At 41.7% G+C, this 20,574-nt stretch overlaps 1 protein-coding gene across 2 annotated transcripts; it reads right to left on the bottom strand.

Annotated features, from left to right (window-relative positions):
- Positions 1 to 304: 304 nt before the first annotated feature.
- arfrp1 (ADP-ribosylation factor related protein 1) lies at positions 305 to 13,249 on the bottom strand. 2 transcript variants are annotated; one of them, XM_031277290.2, is made up of 8 exons: positions 13,139 to 13,249; positions 12,814 to 12,861; positions 12,398 to 12,485; positions 4,661 to 4,743; positions 3,202 to 3,283; positions 2,412 to 2,482; positions 1,879 to 1,979; positions 305 to 849 (listed from the first exon to the last, which is right to left on the bottom strand). In XM_031277290.2, the coding sequence occupies exons 3-8, from the start codon at positions 12,435 to 12,437 to the stop codon at positions 762 to 764; spliced, it is 465 nt and encodes a 154-aa protein (XP_031133150.1). In that variant the 5' UTR covers positions 12,438 to 12,485; positions 12,814 to 12,861; positions 13,139 to 13,249; the 3' UTR covers positions 305 to 761. The 2 variants fall into 2 exon arrangements, with proteins under 2 accessions (XP_031133150.1, XP_031133149.1); XM_031277289.2 differs by having other exon boundaries at positions 12,814 to 13,218.
- Between the last annotated feature and the right edge of the window lie 7,325 nt (positions 13,250 to 20,574).

The raw sequence follows: 20,574 nt of genomic DNA on the forward strand, positions 1-20,574 counted from the left end.
TAGCTCCCAGTTAAAGAGTTAAATACAAACTTAACAGTACCATGGGCCCTACCAAATGTGGCATGTTTTCAAAAAAGGACAGGCAGACAATTGCTAATGTTTGATAGCTATCGCTATCAAACAGCTATCCGCTGTCAAGGAATCTGTCAAGGAATCTGCCCAACCAGAGGCCTGAAGTGTATTCTGTTTCCACAAATATGTTCAAAAAAGATTCTATCCTCTTGAAAATATGCCCAAAAGCTTGCAGTATCATTGTTGCTTTATATTTTTAACTTGTTAAGAAATTCTCTTAAAGTGTTCAGATTTTAGTTTCAACTTAAAAAATGTGTGCTAAACATTGTTTAGTAAATCTGATACTGTGAAGAAATAGAGAGCCACCCTATATATATATATACTGTATGTCATGTGAGAAGTGATGCTCCAGGGCTGTCAGTCAGTGAAGCTCCATGCAGACACAGTCACAGCGAGCCCAGCCAGCACCAGAGACTGCTGTTCACACATGAAGCAGAAGAAATCATAACACCGCTTCAAAAAGTGGAACACGGGAAACAGAGTCCATTCAAAGCACATTGGAAATTATGCTTGGTGATAAAAATACTGTCACACTGTCTGTAATGAACTCCTACAAACGGATATCCAAACTGTTCAATGTCGCAGCAAACACGAGGAGAGAGGAGAGTCATCAACTCCAGGGCTTACATGGAATGTCCTCCAGGAGAAACTCACAGTCCAACATAAGCGTGATGACTGCTGGTGACTTCTTACGTGATGTCCTTCTGTCTGGGTGGCCTGTGAATGTTTCGGACCACACACTTCACCATCCACTCAATGCCTTCGTTCACTCCATCCCTGAATCAAAACAAATATGTAATTTAGTGGCATTTTTCATTTCTTCTGTCGTGGGGGGGGGCTCAGTGGTGAAATTTGAGTTCACCACTGAGATCCATCAGCCTCCAGACAAACTCATATTTAACACAAATCATTTTCATCTGTAAAACAAGGAAATGTGTCCACTACACTGTCCCCTTAGTGCCATATTCTATTGAGAGGTTAGGCCAATAGTTAAGCCAAAAATAATTTTGGTATTGATTTTGCAGGATATATTTCAGGAAGTCAACAGGAGGTGTGTTATATTAAGGGGCTGACACACCAAGCTGACAGCACAGAACTAGTGACGACGAAGACTAAAAATTAGGCCAAACATTTGCACTTGAACATGGAAAAATGGGAAATGGGATATACAAACAAGTCTACGGTCCCCCTGCCACACTTCCTGTCGGGAAGACAGCGGACACCGGGAGATGATTAACCAGTCTCCCGGGCTGTCATCCGTTTTCTCTGCAAAGAAGTCTCCCTGCGGTGGGAGCGGAGCATAGGGACTGAACGGCCTGCTGTGGCTGCTGGCTAGTTAGCTAACATTAGCTTGCTAATTCCACCCAACATGCCTTTATGCTACAGAAAAATGAGAAAACAAAAAAATGAGCCGAAGTAATAATAATTGATACTCATCTGGCGATAGCAAACTGCTTTTCAACGATGTGACAAGAGCATGTGAACGAAAAATTAAGTTGCTACATTTTACTCATTTAGTAGCTGACTGGCCAGTTGGCTAGTTTGCTTGCTTGCTTGCTAGGGGGCTCAGTTGTCAGTCTAGCACCAACCATGGTGCAGTATATTAAGGTTTACGGTATACGACTTTATTTTGTCATATGTATTTATGTAGATAATTTAAAAGACATGTTTATGTTGAAATAAATATGCCTACACAAGTAGTTATGCATGTCTCTTGTTGTACATAAAAATAGATATTCCAAAAGCAACAATCTCAAAAAAAGAAATCCTTGAGGGACTGACAGTTGAACACCGTAGCAGTCTTACCCTGTTAGGGCCGTACAAGGCTGGACTAAACAATCCCTCTTGCCGATCTTTGGGGCAGAGTCACTGAAGGCTGTTTTAATGTCCGCCACTGACAAACAGTCCTGAGGATAGAGCAGAAACAAGACATGACTGAATGCTGCAACAGCAAAGACAAAACTCAACAACAACCATGCTAATCATAATCTCTAATAATAGTTTTGTATCTTAATAAACCTAAAGATTTTAGATTTACAATTAAATAAAAAAGCAAGAAGCAGCATATGTTTACATTGGACAAGCTGGAACCAGAGAATTAATGTTTGGCATTTTTGCTGATATATAACTAAAACAAGTTATAAATTAAACTAGAGATTTTACTGAGTATTGGCCGATGACGCTCTGCGGGCGATCAATCGGGGCACCCCTAAATAACACACTGGCTTAGTGTGGATGGAAGGTCAAAACATAGAGAATAATCAGTTTTTGTTTTTTGTTTTTAATAAATCTGCATTAACCTGAACACGTCTCAGTGAGTCAAAGAGATCATACAGTACCGGTACGTCCTGCTTGTTGGCCAGCACGAGGAGTGGGACACCTTCTAACACCTCACTGCTGATCATTTTCTCTGGAGGGGACGAGAGTTACATTATTGATTTATCATTCAGCAAACATAACACACAATAAAGCGGTTCGTGTTGTGACGTCAAGTGTTGGTTTTAATACGGCGAGCAAGTGTTCTGCACTAAAACACTGGTGCTAGTTTTCTCTGAAGGTTGAACTATCAAAGTAGCCTGTCAACTACAATGTCATTATTTAAAGTGCTCATTTTCAGGTTCATAATTGTATTTAGAGGTTGTACCAGAATAGGTTTACATGGTTTAATTTTCAAAAAACACCATATTTTTGTTGTACTACACATTGCTGCAGCTCCTCTTTTCACCCTGTGTGTTGAGCTCTCTGTTTTAGCTACAGAGTGAGACATCTCACTTCTGTACCAGCTTTGTTGGGAGTCGCACATGCGCAGTACCTAGGTAAGCACTGCTAGCTTGTCAGTTGCAGAGTATGAGGGCATACCATGCGAACAGCTGGGCGAGCATTATAACGTGTGTTACAAAGTGACGCACGTTCATCACGGAAGTAAAGGCTGGACTACAATACATCTGTTTGGAGCAGTTTGTGAACAGTGTTTTCTCTGGAAGATGGTAAGTCCCTTTGGGGTGTACTTTGGGCTTTTTCACTTTGTAAACCTATAACATGCACAAAAAAGATATATAACACAATAAAGGAAAGGGAAAAAGACAAAAAGCATAATATGAGGACTTTAAGTAGAAAAAAGTTACTTACCGAAGGCCTCCTTTGATTCTGACAGGCGCTCTTCATCAGTTGAATCTATCACATAGATGACTCCATGGGACTCAGCATAGTACTAAATATAAACATGAAGAATATCAGAGCAGACTCCGGGGCTGAAATAACAACAGCACAACAATGATACCCTCATGGTACGATCGCTGAAAGAGGAACTACAAGTGACTCAGTAGTATTAGAGCCATCAGTCATGCGTTGGCTACTCCCAAATGGCTCTTATCGGGTGTTAAAATGAAATGTACCAAAACACTTTAAAGGCACACTATCCAAGATTTGTACCTTAATATAACAGTCAAGTCATTTCGATAGTAAACAAACTCGTAGTAGGGCGAATCATCCCGATAGCAAAGCATCGCTCACGTCCCCCTTAAAAGGTTCACTGAACTCTCTGATTCAATATCCTAAAAGTCTATGATGATGAGTAGGATTGGGCATCGACAACAGATTCCTACTTGGAATTGTTTCAAAAATTACGATTCCAGTAGAATCGTTTCTTTATTGGAATCGTTTGGAATGGAGGATTTGGTTTCAAATCCGATCATCGCTTCCCAATTTAAAATGCGCAAGTTTTGGTTTCCATAGCAGCCAGGCGCTTGTTGTGTTGCAGCCTTGAAGCACAGTAAGCAGCATTCTAATGTGGCTTTATTTTATATTGAAAAAGCCCGGTACTACAAACCACCACTGAATCAAAATAAAACTTTCCTCTTATTTGTGAAAATAGGTATGTGACCCGTTTCAACTTCACCCCTCAAAGAATCGGAATCAAGAATCGATAAGAAACGGAATCGAAAGGAAGAATCGGAATTGGAATCAGAATTGTTAAAATCCAAACGATGCCCAACCCTAATGATGAGGTGCTTATATGTTGATGTATTTGTCCGTGTATATTGCCATGTGCGTGAAACAGACTGTACAAACAAATTTCCCCCACGGGACAATTAATATCTATCCATCTATCTTACTGGTGAAACTTCATCCCCATTCCTCGTTTGACACATGAAAGCTGACAGCCTGCTCTCACCTGGTTAAATTCTCAGAATATTAGGACTTTGTTCTCAAAATATTGGGCTTTTTTCTCGCAATACTTCCAATTTATTCTCGATATCTGATTATTATTTTCACCCAACTGTGGCTTTTTAGCATTAATATATAATTTATACATTGCATGAAACTCATTTGAGTTTCAAAATATTGTGTTCTTTTTAAAAATTCTGACGATTACTGGACATAAGGCCTTTGGTTTAATTTGACTTTGGACAGTTGGACAAAAAAAAAAAAGGTAGAACAGGGTATTTAAAAAAATAAATATTTGAGAATATTTTTTCACTCTGGTGAAGACAGAGAGGCTTCAGCCCAGACATGAAGTGTGTGTGTCAGTATGAGGCTGGTGAAGATTCCCCCTCAGGATATTACTGGTGTTGAATTCTTTACTCACTTTGTCCCACAGTGACTGTAGCTCCTCCTGACCTCCCAGATCCCAGAACATTAGACGAGCCTTGCCCACATCAATTGTACCAACTGTGAAGGAAAGGGAGACATTAATGAGAAATGTTAAACTGCAGAGCAGTGGAAGGAATAGGGCTGGGCAATATATCAATATAAATCGATATCGTGATAGGAAACTAGATATAATCTTAGATTTTGGATATCGTAAAATGACATAAGTGTTGCTTTTCCTGGTTTTACAGGCTGCATTACAGTAAAGTGATGTCATTTTCTAAACTTACTTACTGTATCGCAGTTCTACTATTTCAGGGCTCTAGAGTGCGACCAAAATTTGTAAGGGTGCGACTAAGATTTTTCCTAGATCACACCTAACGTCCTCGCATCCGCTGCCTCTCCACGAACGAAGCGATGTCGTTTATATCGATATGGTAAATAGCCAGTGATTACACTGGTAACTCTCTGTTATTGCGGCCGCCACGGCGAAAAACACATTAGAAGTTATTAAATGCAACTAACTTCAGTTCGTTGAGTAATAGCGTGAGATGGAGCCTGCTGGACCTGGGCGAGAGATGTGACCCATGGCCAGAATATCATAGTTCATAAAAATGCAGCGCAGTGAGGATAAAGACATTTCATAGCCTACACAAGACGTGTAGGATACAGACATTTCATAGCCTACACAAGACGTGTAACACCGCTGACCCGCCAAAGCGAATTCGACCCGTGCTGGACCCAGTCAGCCGTCACTCTGTGAGTAGCATACGCTTTAGTCCATTGCACTTCCCTCTCCCTCTGTTTTTTTTTTTTATTGTTTTTTTTTTTTAAGATTTCGGCCTTTATTTTGATAGGAAAGCTGAAGACATGAAAGGGGAGAGAGAGGGGGGAATGACATGCAGGAGAGGGCCGCAGGTCGGAGTCAAACCTCTATATACCAACTGAGCTATCCGGGCGTCCTCGCTCTCTTTTAATCAGTATGTATGTTGTTGAAAACAAGTGAAGGAGCTTTCTCAGAGATAGATATATATATATATATATATATATATATATATATATTTGCATTTTATTTTTATTTTTATTTTTTTTAATATATTTTCTTTATAGCTTTTCTGTTTAACAAACAAGAAAAAGCAGAGTAGAACATAAAGCAACCCGCCCATAGACAAGCAAAAAACAGACAATAACAATAAACTAACAATTAGGTAGCTAAATGAAAAAGAAAATATTGTAACAAAGTAAGTATACATTATACATGTACAAACACAGGATCAAATGAAAGAAATAAAGTAAGAGAAAGAAATGATGCTCTTCTGAGAAACAGTAAAACCAGTTGACACAGTCACCAAGTGAAAATCAGGCATTTTAAGACACTCTTGATAGATAAGATAAAAATGGTTGCCAAATTTCGTCAAAGGTTACCGAGTTGAGGGAGACATTGTATCATACTTTCTCCAAATGTAGCAAGTTGGACATCTCTGCTAGCCAGGTCTTAAAAGAGGGGACATCCTCGCTTTTCCACAATGTCAAAATGTTCCGTTTGGCAATAATCATGCCATATTGAACAGTCTTGCGATGTAGGTGGTGCAACATTTTTAGATGACTGGTCCTGCCGAAAACCGCAGCACATGGGTCTAGTACAATGTCACAGTCATAAACAATGGAGAGGCAGGTAGAGATATCTGACCAATATTTGTTCAGCTTAGGGCAGGACCAAAAGAGGTGACCCAGGGTGTCCTCAGCAGACTTACATTTCGGACAGTATGGGGAGACAGAAGGATAGAAAGAATGTAGTTTAGTACAGGAGTAGTGAAGTCTATGGAGCACTTTGAATTGGATTAGCTGGTGTCTGGAATTTATAGAGCATTTGTGGATGTCTTTAAGATAAGAAAACCAGTTTTCATCAGTAATTATCACACCCAGGTCCCTTTCCCATGCTTCCTTCAAATTCTGTGTGAGAGTTGGGTTAAATGCTGTAAACAGGTCAACAAATCGACATTTTTTGGAGTCAGGGGGCTGATTCATTAAAGTATAAAGTTCAATAGGGGCTGGCATTAATTCAAAATGTGGTAAATTCGTCCGGATGTAATTTCTAATCTGGAGGTAGCGAAAAAAGTGTGTAGGTGGGAGAGTGAACTTCTCCTTTAGCTGAATGAAGGTCGCAAACGTGTTATTGACGTATAAGTCTGCTACAGTGACGATGCCTCTATTTTTCCAGATCTTAAAAGCAGCATCAGTGAGCGAAGGGGGGAAGGCGTGATTATAGAAAACAGGCGTGGCAGTTTCAGGTGAATTAAATGATTTCCTTATTTGATACCAGATTCTTAAAGAACTTTTTACCATGAAGTTATTACCTGATATGGTTGAGAGAGGTTTGGCTGATGAGAAGAGAAGAGCAGGAAGAGAGCTCTTAGAAATATCCTGCTCAATGGCAAGCCATGGTGGAGTAGAGGCTGTAATGTTACCTGGGTATGCGTCTTGCCAGTACATTAGTGCTCTAGCATTTGCAGCCCAGTAGTAGTGTCTTAAAACAGGTAAGCTGAGGCCCCTGGCAGATTTGGACTTAGTTATATGCTTTTTAGAAATACGGTGAGCTTTAAATCCCTAAACAAATGGTAAGATAATTGAATCTAATTGCTTGAAGAATGCTTAGGTAAAAATATAGGCAGGTTTTGGAAGAGGTAAAGGCACCTGGGGAGTGCAACCATTTTAATTGCATTAACACGACCTATCATTGACAGAGGTAGTAGTCTCCAGGTCTCAATGTTGCTCTTAAGTTTTTCTAGCAAGTTCAAATAATTCAATTTATAAAGAAGAGTAGGATTTTTGGGAATGACGACTCCTAGATATTTAATCTTGTCTTCAGTGATATGGAAGGGCAAGTTGTTAAGAAAATCAGGATCCATGTCTCCAACAAGAGGCATGAGTTCACTTTTCTCCCAGTTTATGGTGTAACCAGAAAATCCACCAAATGTTTTATTAAGTTCTAGCAGCGGGGGTAGGGAATTTTCGGGGTGGGACAGGAACAAAACCACATCATCCGCATATAGTGAGATGCGGTGGTCTACTCTGCCTAAGATTAATGGGGTGATGAGAGATGATTTCTTATACTGATGGCAAGGGGTTCTATCGCAATCGCAAACAATAATGGGCTCAGAGGGCAGCCTTGACGACAGGAACGTTGTAGTGGGAAAATGGGGGACCTATTATAGTTAGTGATGACAGAGGCCGTTGGAGCAGCATATAACATTTCGACCCAGGAAGCAAAGCCATCACCTAGACCAAACTCCTTTATTACTGTTAGGACGTATCGCCATTCTATCTGGTCAAAGGCTTTCTGGGCGTCCAGCGTTAAAATAGCAATTTTAGAATCTTTGTCGTATCTGGAGTACATAATATTCATGAGCCGTCTGACATTAAAAAAAGAAAATCTTCCTGGAATAAATCCTGTTTGGTCATGGTGGATTATGTTTGCGATATGTTTATTGAGTCTGTGCGAGTATTTTAGTGAACACCTTAAGATCGCAGCCTAGTAAGGCGATGGGGCGATATGAGGCGGGATCAGTCTCATCTTTATCTTTTTTCAGTATCAGGGAGATATTAGCAGAATATAAAGATTCAGGTAGATGACGAGTTACAATAGAGTGATTAAACATCCTTAACATAATTGGAGCAACTTTGTCTGAGTATGCTTTATAAAACTCAATGCTAAATCCGTCTGGGCCAGGGGTTTTCCCATTGGGGAAGGACTGTATTGCTTCTTTGACTTCCTCTAGTGGCCTCAGGGAAGACCCAGGACTAGGTGGAGGGATTATATCTCCAACCTGGCCTGGGAATGCCTCGGGATCCCCCAGTCGGAGCTGGTTAATGTGGCTCGGGAAAGGGAAGTTTGGGGTCCCCTGCTGGAGCTGCTACCCCCGCGACCCGTTACCGGATAAGCGGAAGAAGATGGATGGACTTCCTCTAGTGTTATATTTGCATTCAGCTCTTTCTGTGCAGAAGAGCTTATTTTAGGTAGGTGAAGGGCTTGAAGGAAGTCGGATATTTGAGCAGTGTCAGCTGAGGTTTTGGAGGTGTAAAGGGCTTCATAAAACTTACGGAAGGTTTCATTTATTTCTTTTGGGCACGTGGAAACGGTTCCCGCTTTAGTTTTTATTTTGTGAATCATCCTCCTAGCCTGTAGACCTTTGAGCTGGCGAGCCAGTAGTTTATCTGGTTTGTCAGCGATCTCAAAATGTTTTTGTTTTATCTTTAAAAGCATCAGGCTTACCTGATTGGAAAGGATAGAATTTTATTTAAATTTCAGTTTCATAATATCATTTAGTTTGGTTGGCGAAGGAGTGATTCTATAATCCTGTAATTTCAGTTAGCTTCTTCTTTTTGTCTTTATTCAGTTTGGCCTCGTAGGCAATAATATTTCCGCGCATAACAGCCTTGAAGGCTTCCCATATAGTTGAGTCCGTCACTTCAGCGGTGTCGTTGTGAGAAAGATAATCTGTGATTAAGCTGGATGTGTTTTGGAGAAATTGTGCGTCATTTAAAAGCAGTGGATTGAATCACCAAGTGAATGTGGGCTTTGCACTGCCAAACGTGATTTTTAATTCGACAGGACTGTGATCAGAAATTATTATATTGTGGTATTTAGTAAAGGTTATGTCCGCAGTCAGTCTAGCGTCTGTGAGGAAATAGTCAATTCTTGTGTATGATTTATGTACAGGTGAAAAAAAAGAATAATCTCTGTCAGCTGGGTGTTGTAGTCTCCAGATATCAACGAGATTCATATTTCCAATTAAATTATTTAATGCGACGGAGGATCTAGAGGGGGAAACAGGACGCGTGGAGAGTCTATCAGTGAAGCAGTCCAAAATGGCGTTGTAATCTCCACCTGCGATTAAGTGAGTAGTAGATAGGTCTGGGATGAGATTTAAAAACTCTCCTAAAAAAACCAGGATTGTCGAAGTTTGGTGCATACAAGTTTAAGAAAGTTACATGTCATGATAATATATGGCCTGTTACAATGAGATAACGTCCATTTGGGTCAGAGATGGTTGAGACATGTTCAAATGGGATGTTTCGACAAATTAATATGGCTACACCTCTGGCTTTGGATGAAAAGGTGGACTGAAATATTTGTGATATCCAACTACATTTTAACCTCCATAGTTCCCCATGCTTTATGTGCGTTTCTTGCATAAAAATAATATCCCCAGATAAAGATCTTAAATGAGAGAAGACCTTGCCTCTTTTCAGAGTGGACCTTAAACCTCTGACATTCCAGCTGATTAATGATAGGGTGCCACATTGTGGCGAAAGATGAGGACTTTTAGTGGCCATAATTAAGGATAGTTAAGCAAAGCTGTTTTAATATATGAACAGTTACACTGGCGACGGTGCAGAATGGGAAGAGCAGGAGTAACCTAGGTAAACACAAACAGACTAAACAACAATAAATAAAAAAAAACACACAACAGGAAACCCTCCCCCCTCATTTTCCCACTTCCCCAAACGAAGTGGAGTACAAATTCCCTCATGGACATTGAGAGACAGCTGGGCACTACATGCCTAAACATACTGACTGCGTAGGCTAATAAAAATAGCATACCTTATCAGAGGTCCTGTCCCATCTACCCTCGTGTCCGTAACAATTGCTCTTAAGATTAATTTGAGCAGCACAAACTTCTTAACAAAAAGCCGGAGAACCACAGGCTCCTCTAGCGCAGATGGCATCTGCGAGGTGTTCGGGCTCAAGTGCGCTGCGAGGCAGTGGCAGCCACAACATTGATAAACCTGTCTATGTACGTTTCAGCGTCTGCCGGGTCCTGGAATGTTTTCTGTTCCGATCCAAACGTGAAGATCAGGCGCGCAGGGAAGATGAGACCATGTTTAATCCCAGCATCTCTAAGCTTTTTCTTAACTCCGTCAAAAGCACGGCGTTGCTCCATTATTTCAGGGGAGAAATCAGGGTAGATGCTGATGCGGGTTCCATTGAACGACAGGGGAGTTTGTAACCGGGCAAGTTTCAAGATTTTCTCTTTTTCCGGGAAATGGTGGATTTTGGCGATCATAGTGCACGGGCGTGCAGATGAGGGTTGCGCTCCTATACGATGCGCCCGATCCACTTTGAGTCCGCTGGGAAAGTTGTTTATCCCAAGAAGCTGTGGCAGGAACTCCGCCATGAACTGCGTCGGGTTGCCCTTCTCCGCCTTTTCTGGTAAGCCTGATATTTTAATGTTTGAGCGCCTCGATCTGCTTTCTAGGTCAATTAGCTTGTGCTTCGTGGCCTTGTTGATCAGTCAGTTCCTCGCATTGTTTCTCCAGGACTGTAATGCGGGACTCGTGGTCAGTGGCGCAACCTTCCAGGTCAGCAATGCGAGCTGCATGGTCAGTCAGGGAAGTTTGTACTTGTTCTAGTTTCGAGTCCAGTGCGTTGAATCTAGAGTTCATGTCCTCTTCAAGCTTTTGGATGGCCGCCAAGATAACGGTCAGTGTAGGTTGTGGGCTTGGGTAGTCCTCAGAGCTAATGCTGGCGGAGGGGTTGGAAGTTAGCTCGGTAATGCTAGTTAGCTCGGAGTTGCTAACACTGACACCTTCTTCCATAGTAGAGGCAGCTTTACCGTCTTTCTTTGGGGCTGGTTTTTGGATGGCGGATTTCCCCTTTGCAGCATTTCTAGCAGAGCTGCTCATGGTTAAATATTTTCCGTGCAAGTGTAGATTTTAAATGTAATTTGAGCGAGGGTAGTGGAGCCACTCGAAAAAGCGTCTACTCCATGCGGTGCTCGACAGCGCCCCTCCATTTTATTTTAATCACAATCTGTTTTAATAAAAGAGCTTGTGAAAAGTGGCTTTGACTTAAAACTGAACATTTAGCCCACTTGGTAAAAAAAATACAGAGCTATATATTGTGTATCCCCATTCAGCGTTAACGGCGACACGAGGAAAAATTTGGGTGCTCCTAAATTTTGTGCTGGTGAACCTAAATAAAAAAGTTAGGCGCACCAGTGCAACCAAGGCAAAAAGTTAGTCTGGAGCCCTGCTATTTGCATTAACCCACTTAGTCATTATATCCACATTATTGATGATTATTTATCACAAATCTCATTGTGTAAATATTTTGTTAAAGCACCAATTGTCAACCCTACATATCGTCGCAATATCGTTAGAGGTATTTGGCCACATATATTGTGTTATTTGATTTTCTCCATATCGCCCAGCCCTAGGGAGGAATCAAACACCTACTGTAAATTATAAGACAAGCAGTATTAAGTGATTATAGACTGAAGAAGTGAAGTGAAATGAAAAAGATTGAGATTGAGTTTGTCTTTCAGAAAGCAGCTACACAGTAATATGATGCTCCCTAGAAATGATTCGTAGCAAATTAGAATTATTGTAGTTAGCCATTGTAAATAAACCGGTTTAAATATTACAATTCCATTGAGTTTGGCCACAAGTAGTCATTGTGCACTCAGCTTTGGGCTGCATGATTAATCCAATTTTATCGAAATCACAATATGGACTAGTGCAATTTCCAAATCGCAGAGGGGTTATGAGAATAATGATACAAAAATGATCATTCCCTCCAATATCGTGAATCATATCGCAATATCAGTCAGAAATAATCGCAATTAGGTATTTTCCTCATATCGTTTAGCCCTATCTCAGCTGACAACAGCTGTAACAGAAGGGGATCCACCCAGGGCAGTCAGCCTAAAGACATACTGGAACATCCACTTACTGTTCAGGCCAACCGTGGTTGTGATCTTTGATAAATTCATTCCCTTATAGTTCTTACTGAACTTTGTTTTGGTTTGTTCCAGAAAGGTCTGCAAAGGGAGACAACAGTTAAATCAACAGACAGCTAAACACATTTATATTCAATGATTCATGACATATAACGTTAGGCTACCATGAATATATAGCTACACAAATAGTAGGTATGTGAGTTTGCATGAAGGTATATTATCAGTGACAAATATTTATTATTTATTAAATTTCACTTAAAATAATGTGGTCATTTGTGGCCCAGACTGCCAGACGACAAAGCCACATAGGGATGAATGCAGCACAACACAGAAAATAACACAATCGACAATACGAACGAGTTAACGTTGACCCAATTATAATTTAAATGACAATGTAACTGTAACTTACCGTTTTCCCAGCGTTGTCCAGTCCCAGGATCAAAACACAGAACTCGTCCTTTTGAAACATGTACTTATATAATCCAGATAATAAAGTATACATCTTGAAACAAATATGTAAACAACAAAAGTAATGTTATTTGCTAACTAGTCTTGTCTATATTAGCTTGATATCATAGCTTAGCCTACATACGAGGCCAAACACAGCGCCACGCGCCACTGTGGCTTCATTATCACCAGATTAATAAACACGTCTATAAACGCAAGTGACCGACAATCGTACATGTATCAAATAATAATTCAGTAAAAGTCGTCGTTTGTTGCTATTTTCCTACCTTGAAGCTCTATAATAGTACGGACGCTACGTGTAATCTAACAGGAAGTACGACTTTCTTCTTCTTCTTCATGTAAATTATGGCAGTTTAGACGCCATTAGGCGTATTACTGCCCTCCTCAGGAAATCACTCTAACATTCAGTTTTTCATAATAACCCAGTGTCATTCTGTAAAACTACTTTTGCCATCAAGTGATGGTTCTCGTTTTAGCCCAATGAAGATTTAATTTAAAATGACCTAACTCCTAAGTCTGACAATCTCTAGATATAGAACGTTTGTTTCTATTTTATAGGCCTATTTGTTACATTTTGGCAAATGCTTAACAGTTTCGAAAATCCCACACTATAATTTCCTATGAAGTTACTTCCTTTAATGTATAAGGACTGATTCAGCCTACACATTTGAACAGAATCTCTTCAGGATTCATAACAATACCTGACTTTTTTAACATGTTGTATCCCTTTGGTCTCATTCCCATAATCTCTGCAATTAGCCTATTTTTCAATACACGGTTTGATTTTTCAAGAGTTCCACTCTTCCCAGTACCCCTTCCACCAAGTATAAAGTAATGCTTAAGGGCCAAGGATCTGTCACTGCCTTCTAAAATTGGTCTGGACATCATTTGCAGGTCTTACAAGTTTCCTTCTTAATCAGTTTTCGTTCCACAGATAGATTCCAGTGCAGACCCAGAATCACAGCAATAAAAGCCATCAAAACCTCCATTGACTTTCATTATTGTTAGCCTATATGATGAAGCTATCTACTTCTCCAAACTGTATGTGAATTGAATCAACTGGGGACTTTCTTACATGTTATGTTGGAGTGTCCACCAGTAAAGCAATTTTGGGAAAAAAAAAACTAAAAGTCTATTAGAAATGTTGGGTTTAAAGATTAACTGCTCCCCAGCATGTTTGCTGCTTAGCTATGATTCAGGGCAGAACTTTAATTATCCTCCGCTATGGCTATCAGCATGCACTGTTGCTAAAAAGATGTTGGCAGTTAGGAGGCAGTCGTTGCACACTCTTCCTATTCAACAGTGGAATTACTTGTTAATAGAAATTCTATCTGTGGAGCTGTTGCTAGAATGGGGCAGGCCTAGGAAGGAGGCACTCAATTTAGCAATGAAAATGGTTTGATTTTGTATGTGTATTTTGTTTTCTTATTTTTTACCTTATAAAGTACATCTGAAAATGTTTTTATCATTGTGAAATGTAGACCCATGGGGAGGGGTTAGGAGGGGGAAGGGGACAAAAGAAAATAAAAAAATGACATGCTAATTTTTTTTGTTGCTGGTGTTTTTGTTTTGTTTATTTTGGTCATTTTGTTTTGTTTGTTTGATTTGTCTTTTTAGGCGATATGCTATGTTTATAGTATATTTATATAGCATATGCTGTGTATATAATTAGGCACAGTTCACTCCAAGGTATAGATCTAACTTTCATGGTTTCTTTTATAGAGCTCATATTATGCTCATTTACCAGAATAGGTTCATATGGTTTAATTTTCAAAAAACATATTTTTGTTGTGCTGCACATTGCTGCAGCTCCTCTTTTCACCCTGTGTGTTGAGCTCTCTGTTTTAGCTACCGTGTGAGGGCCTCGTTTCAACGTGTAGTAAACGTCATGTGGATGAATGAAAAGTTATATTTAAATAATTTATTAATATGTTCTTTTGCTAACGTTAGATATTTACACAGCTAAAATACGTATTTAGCATCATGGAGATTAGTTTTGTTAGGGCGTTTAGAAGGTCAGGTCCTGACCTTCTCCCATTCACTAAAAGATATATAACACAATAAAGGAAAAGGAAAAAACCAAAAAGCATAATATGAGCACTTTGTGTAGTGGTTGAATGAAGTGAGACGTGCAGTGCCGTCTTGGTTCCAGCATAGGAAGCCTGTGTCTTTATTTTACAGCCAAACCTGAGTCTAGACAATATAAGAAACCCTCTACAATAACCTTGGTCAAAACACAACCGAGGGCTCAGCCCAGTTAACTTTAGTCATCCGTCAGAAAATACAACACTTTATCCACTTCTGTTTTTCCCGTCACAATAAAAGCTCTATGTTTACTGTAACTTCCTCGTAACCTTCAACTGAGAGGTTACGCAATAAAATACCTTACATACCTCCCCTCCTCCAAAAAGAAATGTCCCCATTTCTAAATAGTAACCTCCAGAATATGAAGAACAAAGATAAACAACAGCAAAATGCCATAACAATAGAAAAATAAAATAAAAAATAAAAATAAATCCCAACTTTAACAACAGTATGCAAAACACAGTCGCTGCTCTTACACTTACAAATCCCACCCAGATTTTATCCTGTCGGTCTGGGGATTGAACCGACGACCTCCCGGTCAAAAGCTCGCTTTTTAACCTTTAAGGCCACCGCTGCACAGGTTCACAAACTTTGTAAAGTAGTCGTCCACTACTAAAGGCCGTTTTATAGTCCTGCGTAGAATCGACGGCGGACCACCGCAGACCCTACGCCGTAGCCTGACGTGCACCTCTCGAAAAATGTTACTACACATCGCAGCCACGCATGTCGCTCGGCCATGGCTTGGTAGCATTGCATTTCCCCCGACTCATTTCATGGTTCTTTTTCTCCATAAACAACATTAAATCAAGGAGAGGGTTAACTTTTCCTGCTACAGATTTCCCACCATGGTCAAAAAGCACAGGGGAGACACATTGTTTCTCTCACTATGCCTCTAGAGTCACAACTTGCTCCGAAGACAATTGCCGTCACTCTCTCACTTTCTCCCTCGCTCTATCACCCACTCCCCACACACACTCACATGCCGGCTCGAGGCACCGGAAACCACACAGCCCCTAGCGTTCTGGCGGTGAAATGCCCTGCGATGCAAAGAAAGACGTTCAACCCCGACGCAGAACTCCGAAAGGGTCACAACGCCGTAAGAGCGACGGCGTAGCTACGGCGTGGAGTTTGCGAACAACCGTAAAACGGCCATAAGTAATACCTGTTGCCCTTGGCAGTCACTGGTAGTTCAAGAATGTCAGTCGCCACTCTTTGGAATGATCGAGTCACCTGGAGACCCCCCATTGGTGCTCGGTGCTTAGGCACAGGGGCCCTGCGGGTCTGGCATGGAACGCACTGTTCACACCACTGTTGAATGTCTTTCAGCATGGAAGGCCAGTAACAGGTTTGCCTCACCCACTCCCACACTCATTCTGCAGAGAAATGTGCTGCAGCAGGACCCCCATGAAGGTGTTGCAGCACCTCAGGGTTGAGTAGGGGAGGCACAACCACTTGACACTGAGAACCCCCTGTGAGGGATGAAGTTACAGTTCTGCAGAGCAGTCCACTTACAACTGAGAGGCAGGGATATTCAGTCCATAATTTCCGGAGCCATCGCGAGCTGCCTCTCAGGTGCCCCTGATGCGGTTGAGCTCACCCCTCAGTAATCCAGTCCAACACTGCAGTTCTCTCATGCCAATCCCATCATGTGATAGAGCATGCATGAAAGACAGGTCATCTGCGTCACCGTCAATTCCCACAGACTGCTCCCCTGTGAGATCAGCGGGAACCAGGACAGTTGAGGACATGGAGTCCGTGTCCGGCACACTTAGCTCTCCGTCCGAGCCTATGGCATTCATCTGACTGGCAGCTGCTGGAAAGGTGTTGTTTGTCATACAAAACTCTGTATTGGGGTCTGGAGGCTGCCGTGAGAGCGCATCGGCATTAGTGTCCATCTTTGTGTTTTATGACCCAGTTAAACAGATCCAGTTCCAGTATCCACCTTGCTCTTTTTCCTGTGGGGTCTTTGTCAATAGACATACTACGAAGGCCAAGAAGAGGTTTATGATCTGTTATGCAGCTGAGAGAGACTGACTGGCATAAACCACCACTCTCTCCAGTCCTTCTCTGTCTTGAGCCAGCACAGCCCCCACTGCATCCAAGGAGGCGTCAGTATAAACTTTAAAGGGGACATTGAAGTCAGGCATGGTGACAACTGGGGCAGATGAGAGCACCCCTTTCAGGTACTCAAAGGCTGCATCACAATCAGACGTCCAGTGGAAAGGTGTGTCTTTGCATGTTAGGTGGTGCAGGGGTGCTGCATGTTGAGCAAAGCCCTTAACAAAACGTCTATAGTAACGTAACAGAACCCCAAAAACACTTTCACCTCAGTGGTGTTTCATGGTGTAGGCCAGGTCCTGACCTTGGAAGTGTTACGAGGGTCTAGCTGCAGCCTCTCTCACTCTCTCTCTCTTTCTCTCTCTCTCTCTCTCTCTCTCTCTCTCTCTCTCTCTCTCAATCTATCTAATAAAGCGGGACTCCTCTGTGTGTGTGTATGTATGTCTGTGCGTCTGTCTTTGAAATATCTTATGAACTGTTCATCCAATCTACTTCACATTTGGTTTCCTGGATACCCAGTGAACTTGGGGTTTGGATTTTGGAGTGTGTGTGCGTGTGTGCGCGCGCGCGCGCGTGCGTGCGTGCGTGCGTGCGTGCGTGCGTGCGTGTGTGCGTGTGTGTGTGTGTGTGTGTGTGTGTGTGTGTGTGTGTGTGTGTGTGCCTTACTTATAAACCTGAAATAAAACCAAGTCATGCTCCCAATGGGTGTTGCCAGGGTGACATCATTGTAGTGTAAGTGATTGGTCTACCTCTCAAGCACGAGCAAAACACCTCAAATAAAATACATTAGGTCAGGGTTTTTTTTAATATGTGGTCTGGGTCCAACCCTGCAAGTCACAAAGAGGATTCCAGAGGGACCCCAAAAAATAATGTGTTTAATTTAATTCTGATTTAATCTAATGGAAATGAGCACTATCACAGTTGATACAGTGTGTGTGTCTCTCTCAGCCTCCCTGGTGATGTGACATCTTTAGTTTATGCTTGGTTCTCATCTGCTTATTTTGTACACTCTACAACATGCACACTGGCCACATAGTCATATATGTTCATCTTACATTACTGATCATACTGACATTCAAATCCCCCCTAATGTGTTCCTTTAGTTATACTTTGCAAATTACAAATTACTTTTGTTAAATAAATCCCTTTGTTTAATCCTTTAAACTTGTGCATCTTTCATATTTGTCATGGCCCAAAAGCTAGGTTTTGACATTGCCTGCCATGCAGATAGAAGTCTTACACTCTAGCTGGAACAAACAGCTTCGTCATCTTGTGGTCAGTGATTAAGTGACCCTTTTCACACAAATAATTAATTTCAACGATAACACTTATCACTAACAGTCGTTGCTATCTGTGCGCTCGGGGAAGTTCACTGAACAAAGTCTGTGAAATTGCTTCCATACTGTAAATGACTATGCAAGGTTCCCTCCCCTGCTGGAGCTGCTACCCCCGTGACCCGAGACCGGATATGCGGACGAAGATGGATGGATGGATTACAGATCATCTACAGTGTGTTGTTAATTAAAATCAGCAACAGATAGCATGTGGTGCATTTGTGCACTCTGTCATAATAAAAACAACTGGAGACTGTGTACAAGCTGATATTTGGGTCTGATAACATTTTAATAAATTGGAATCGGACTTCACAGGATGTGAGTGTTTATGTGACGTCCTGTTCAGCCTGAAGGCTGCAGGAAACGGCTTGAAACCGTCCGACTTGACAGCAGATTTTTGTCACCGCCCCTGGCTGCTGCCGCCTGCTCTCATCCACTTTACAGGCGAGGCTCAGTTCATCTCGAAAAAAGCCTAGTGTTTCTCATCAACTGCAACCACTTAATGTCCCTCCCCCCATAGCTCTTCCCCCCACAGTCTGTCAAATGACTGTATCCCCCAAGATACAGAAACTGCTAATTCTGTCAACAGAAATAAGAACACGTTTAATTTGAAACAGAAACTTGCTAAGAACCACAGGTGACACACCAAATCTCGAGATGGGCTGTGTGGCTGGTTTAAGCTGTTACCATGGGCACCGGATGAAAAGCAAGAGGTTTTGCAACTGTGGGAAATATTTTTTTAGATTGTAGATTTAAAGCTTATTACATTGATCTGAGTGATTTTGAAAGATCAAACTGCCATATCATCAAAGGGTCATGTTTTCCATACAAATGGTCAGGAGACAGCACCAGGGGGGAAATATTTTTCCACACAACAAAGTGTGAAGTACATTAACATTAACATTAACTGGTGATTTTCAGGAAATGTATGTTTGTAATGCATGGCTCAAACGTCTCCTGTCTGAGGACAGGAACTATTGTTATAGGACAGATACACTGGAGGGACGGGAGAGAACGCTCTACTTCTCCCGTGAGCACGTAATAAAGGTTTTTATTCATCACACCGAGCAACTGCACTTTTTAAGGGAACAAGAAGGAGAATTTTCTACAACACAATGCACACACGCTGCTCAGGTAGGCGGTGTGGCCCTGGCGTCAGTGATAAAACCTGTAATGCAGGCTACATGTATTGTTTATTTTGCTATGGAACCTCTGTACTTTGTGGGTACACAAATTTGGGACACATATTTACTTATTCTTGATTAATTACCTGTCGCTACAATGTTGCAATGGCTGGTATAGTTTTAAACTTGTGAGTCTGTGTGTGTGTGTGTGTGTGTGTGTGTGTGTGTGTGTGTGTGTGTGTGTGTGTGTGTGTGTGTGTGTGTGCGTGTGTGTGTGTGCGTGTGTGTGTGTGTGTGTGTGTGCGTGTGTGTGTGTGTGCGTGTGTGTGTGTGTGCGTGTGTGTGTGTGTGTGTGTGTGTGTGTGTGTCAGCCATTATAGCAAAACGTGGTCCTGGAGACACCTATTGTAGTGGGAACTACCACAGCAGATTTGAGTACTTTGCAAGGTGTATTTCTGTCTGTCTGTCTGTCTGTGGATAGATTTTGTCTCTGCTGTAACGTAACAACCGTGTAAGATGCAGTCCTGAAACTTTACAGATGTGTAGTTCAGATGAAAATAAAGGCTGAGTTTGAAGAAGGGCGTAGTCCGAAGTAGGGGGGCAGGAAGTAGAGATGCCCCCCCCCCACACTTTAAGCCCCTGGCTGACATTTGCTTTAAGCCATCCCCCCAGCTGTATCTGGCTGAAGTGTTCCAATCGCAAGATGGTCTTGTTGTGGCAAAATATGATAAATCTGGTTTTTAATTGAATTATGGGGACAAATACAACATGTATCAATGTCATAAAGATAGGAGACGTCAATGTGTCTGCCTGGTGGGAGTCACAGACTTTCTCTCTCCCGGTGCTTCCCACGGCTGCCGGCTACACATAGACTCTCCCCCCTTGTGCAGCTCCTCTCAGTAGAGGCTACACAGCCACAGACAGGAAGACTGGTGCGGAGCCCCTGCCCATGCCTTAATCATGAACTTCAGAGACATCAACCTCAGCTAAAAATAAGCTAAATCAGCACTATGACTTCAACAAGTGGAAATTCCCCAAAATAGGAGGGTCTTAGACTCAAAGGTAGCCAATTGAATTGTTACACCGCATGTCCTGAAGGTG

The sequence above is a fragment of the Sander lucioperca genome, chromosome 6 (genome assembly GCF_008315115.2).
Source record: "Sander lucioperca isolate FBNREF2018 chromosome 6, SLUC_FBN_1.2, whole genome shotgun sequence".
Lineage (NCBI taxonomy): Eukaryota > Metazoa > Chordata > Actinopteri > Perciformes > Percidae > Sander > Sander lucioperca.

Bases quoted from the DNA above. Each gene is read 5' to 3' on its own strand.
- arfrp1 (XM_031277289.2), bottom strand. From the start codon at position 12,906: ATGTATACTTTATTATCTGGATTATATAAGTACATGTTTCAAAAGGAC. The intron at 2,483-3,201 runs GTAAGTAACTTT...CGTCCCCTCCAG, and splicing joins AGAATCAAAGGAGGCCTTCG to AGAAAATGATCAGCAGTGAG. The intron at 1,980-2,411 runs GTACTGTATGAT...CTCTATCCTCAG, and splicing joins CCAACAAGCAGGACGTACCG to GACTGTTTGTCAGTGGCGGA.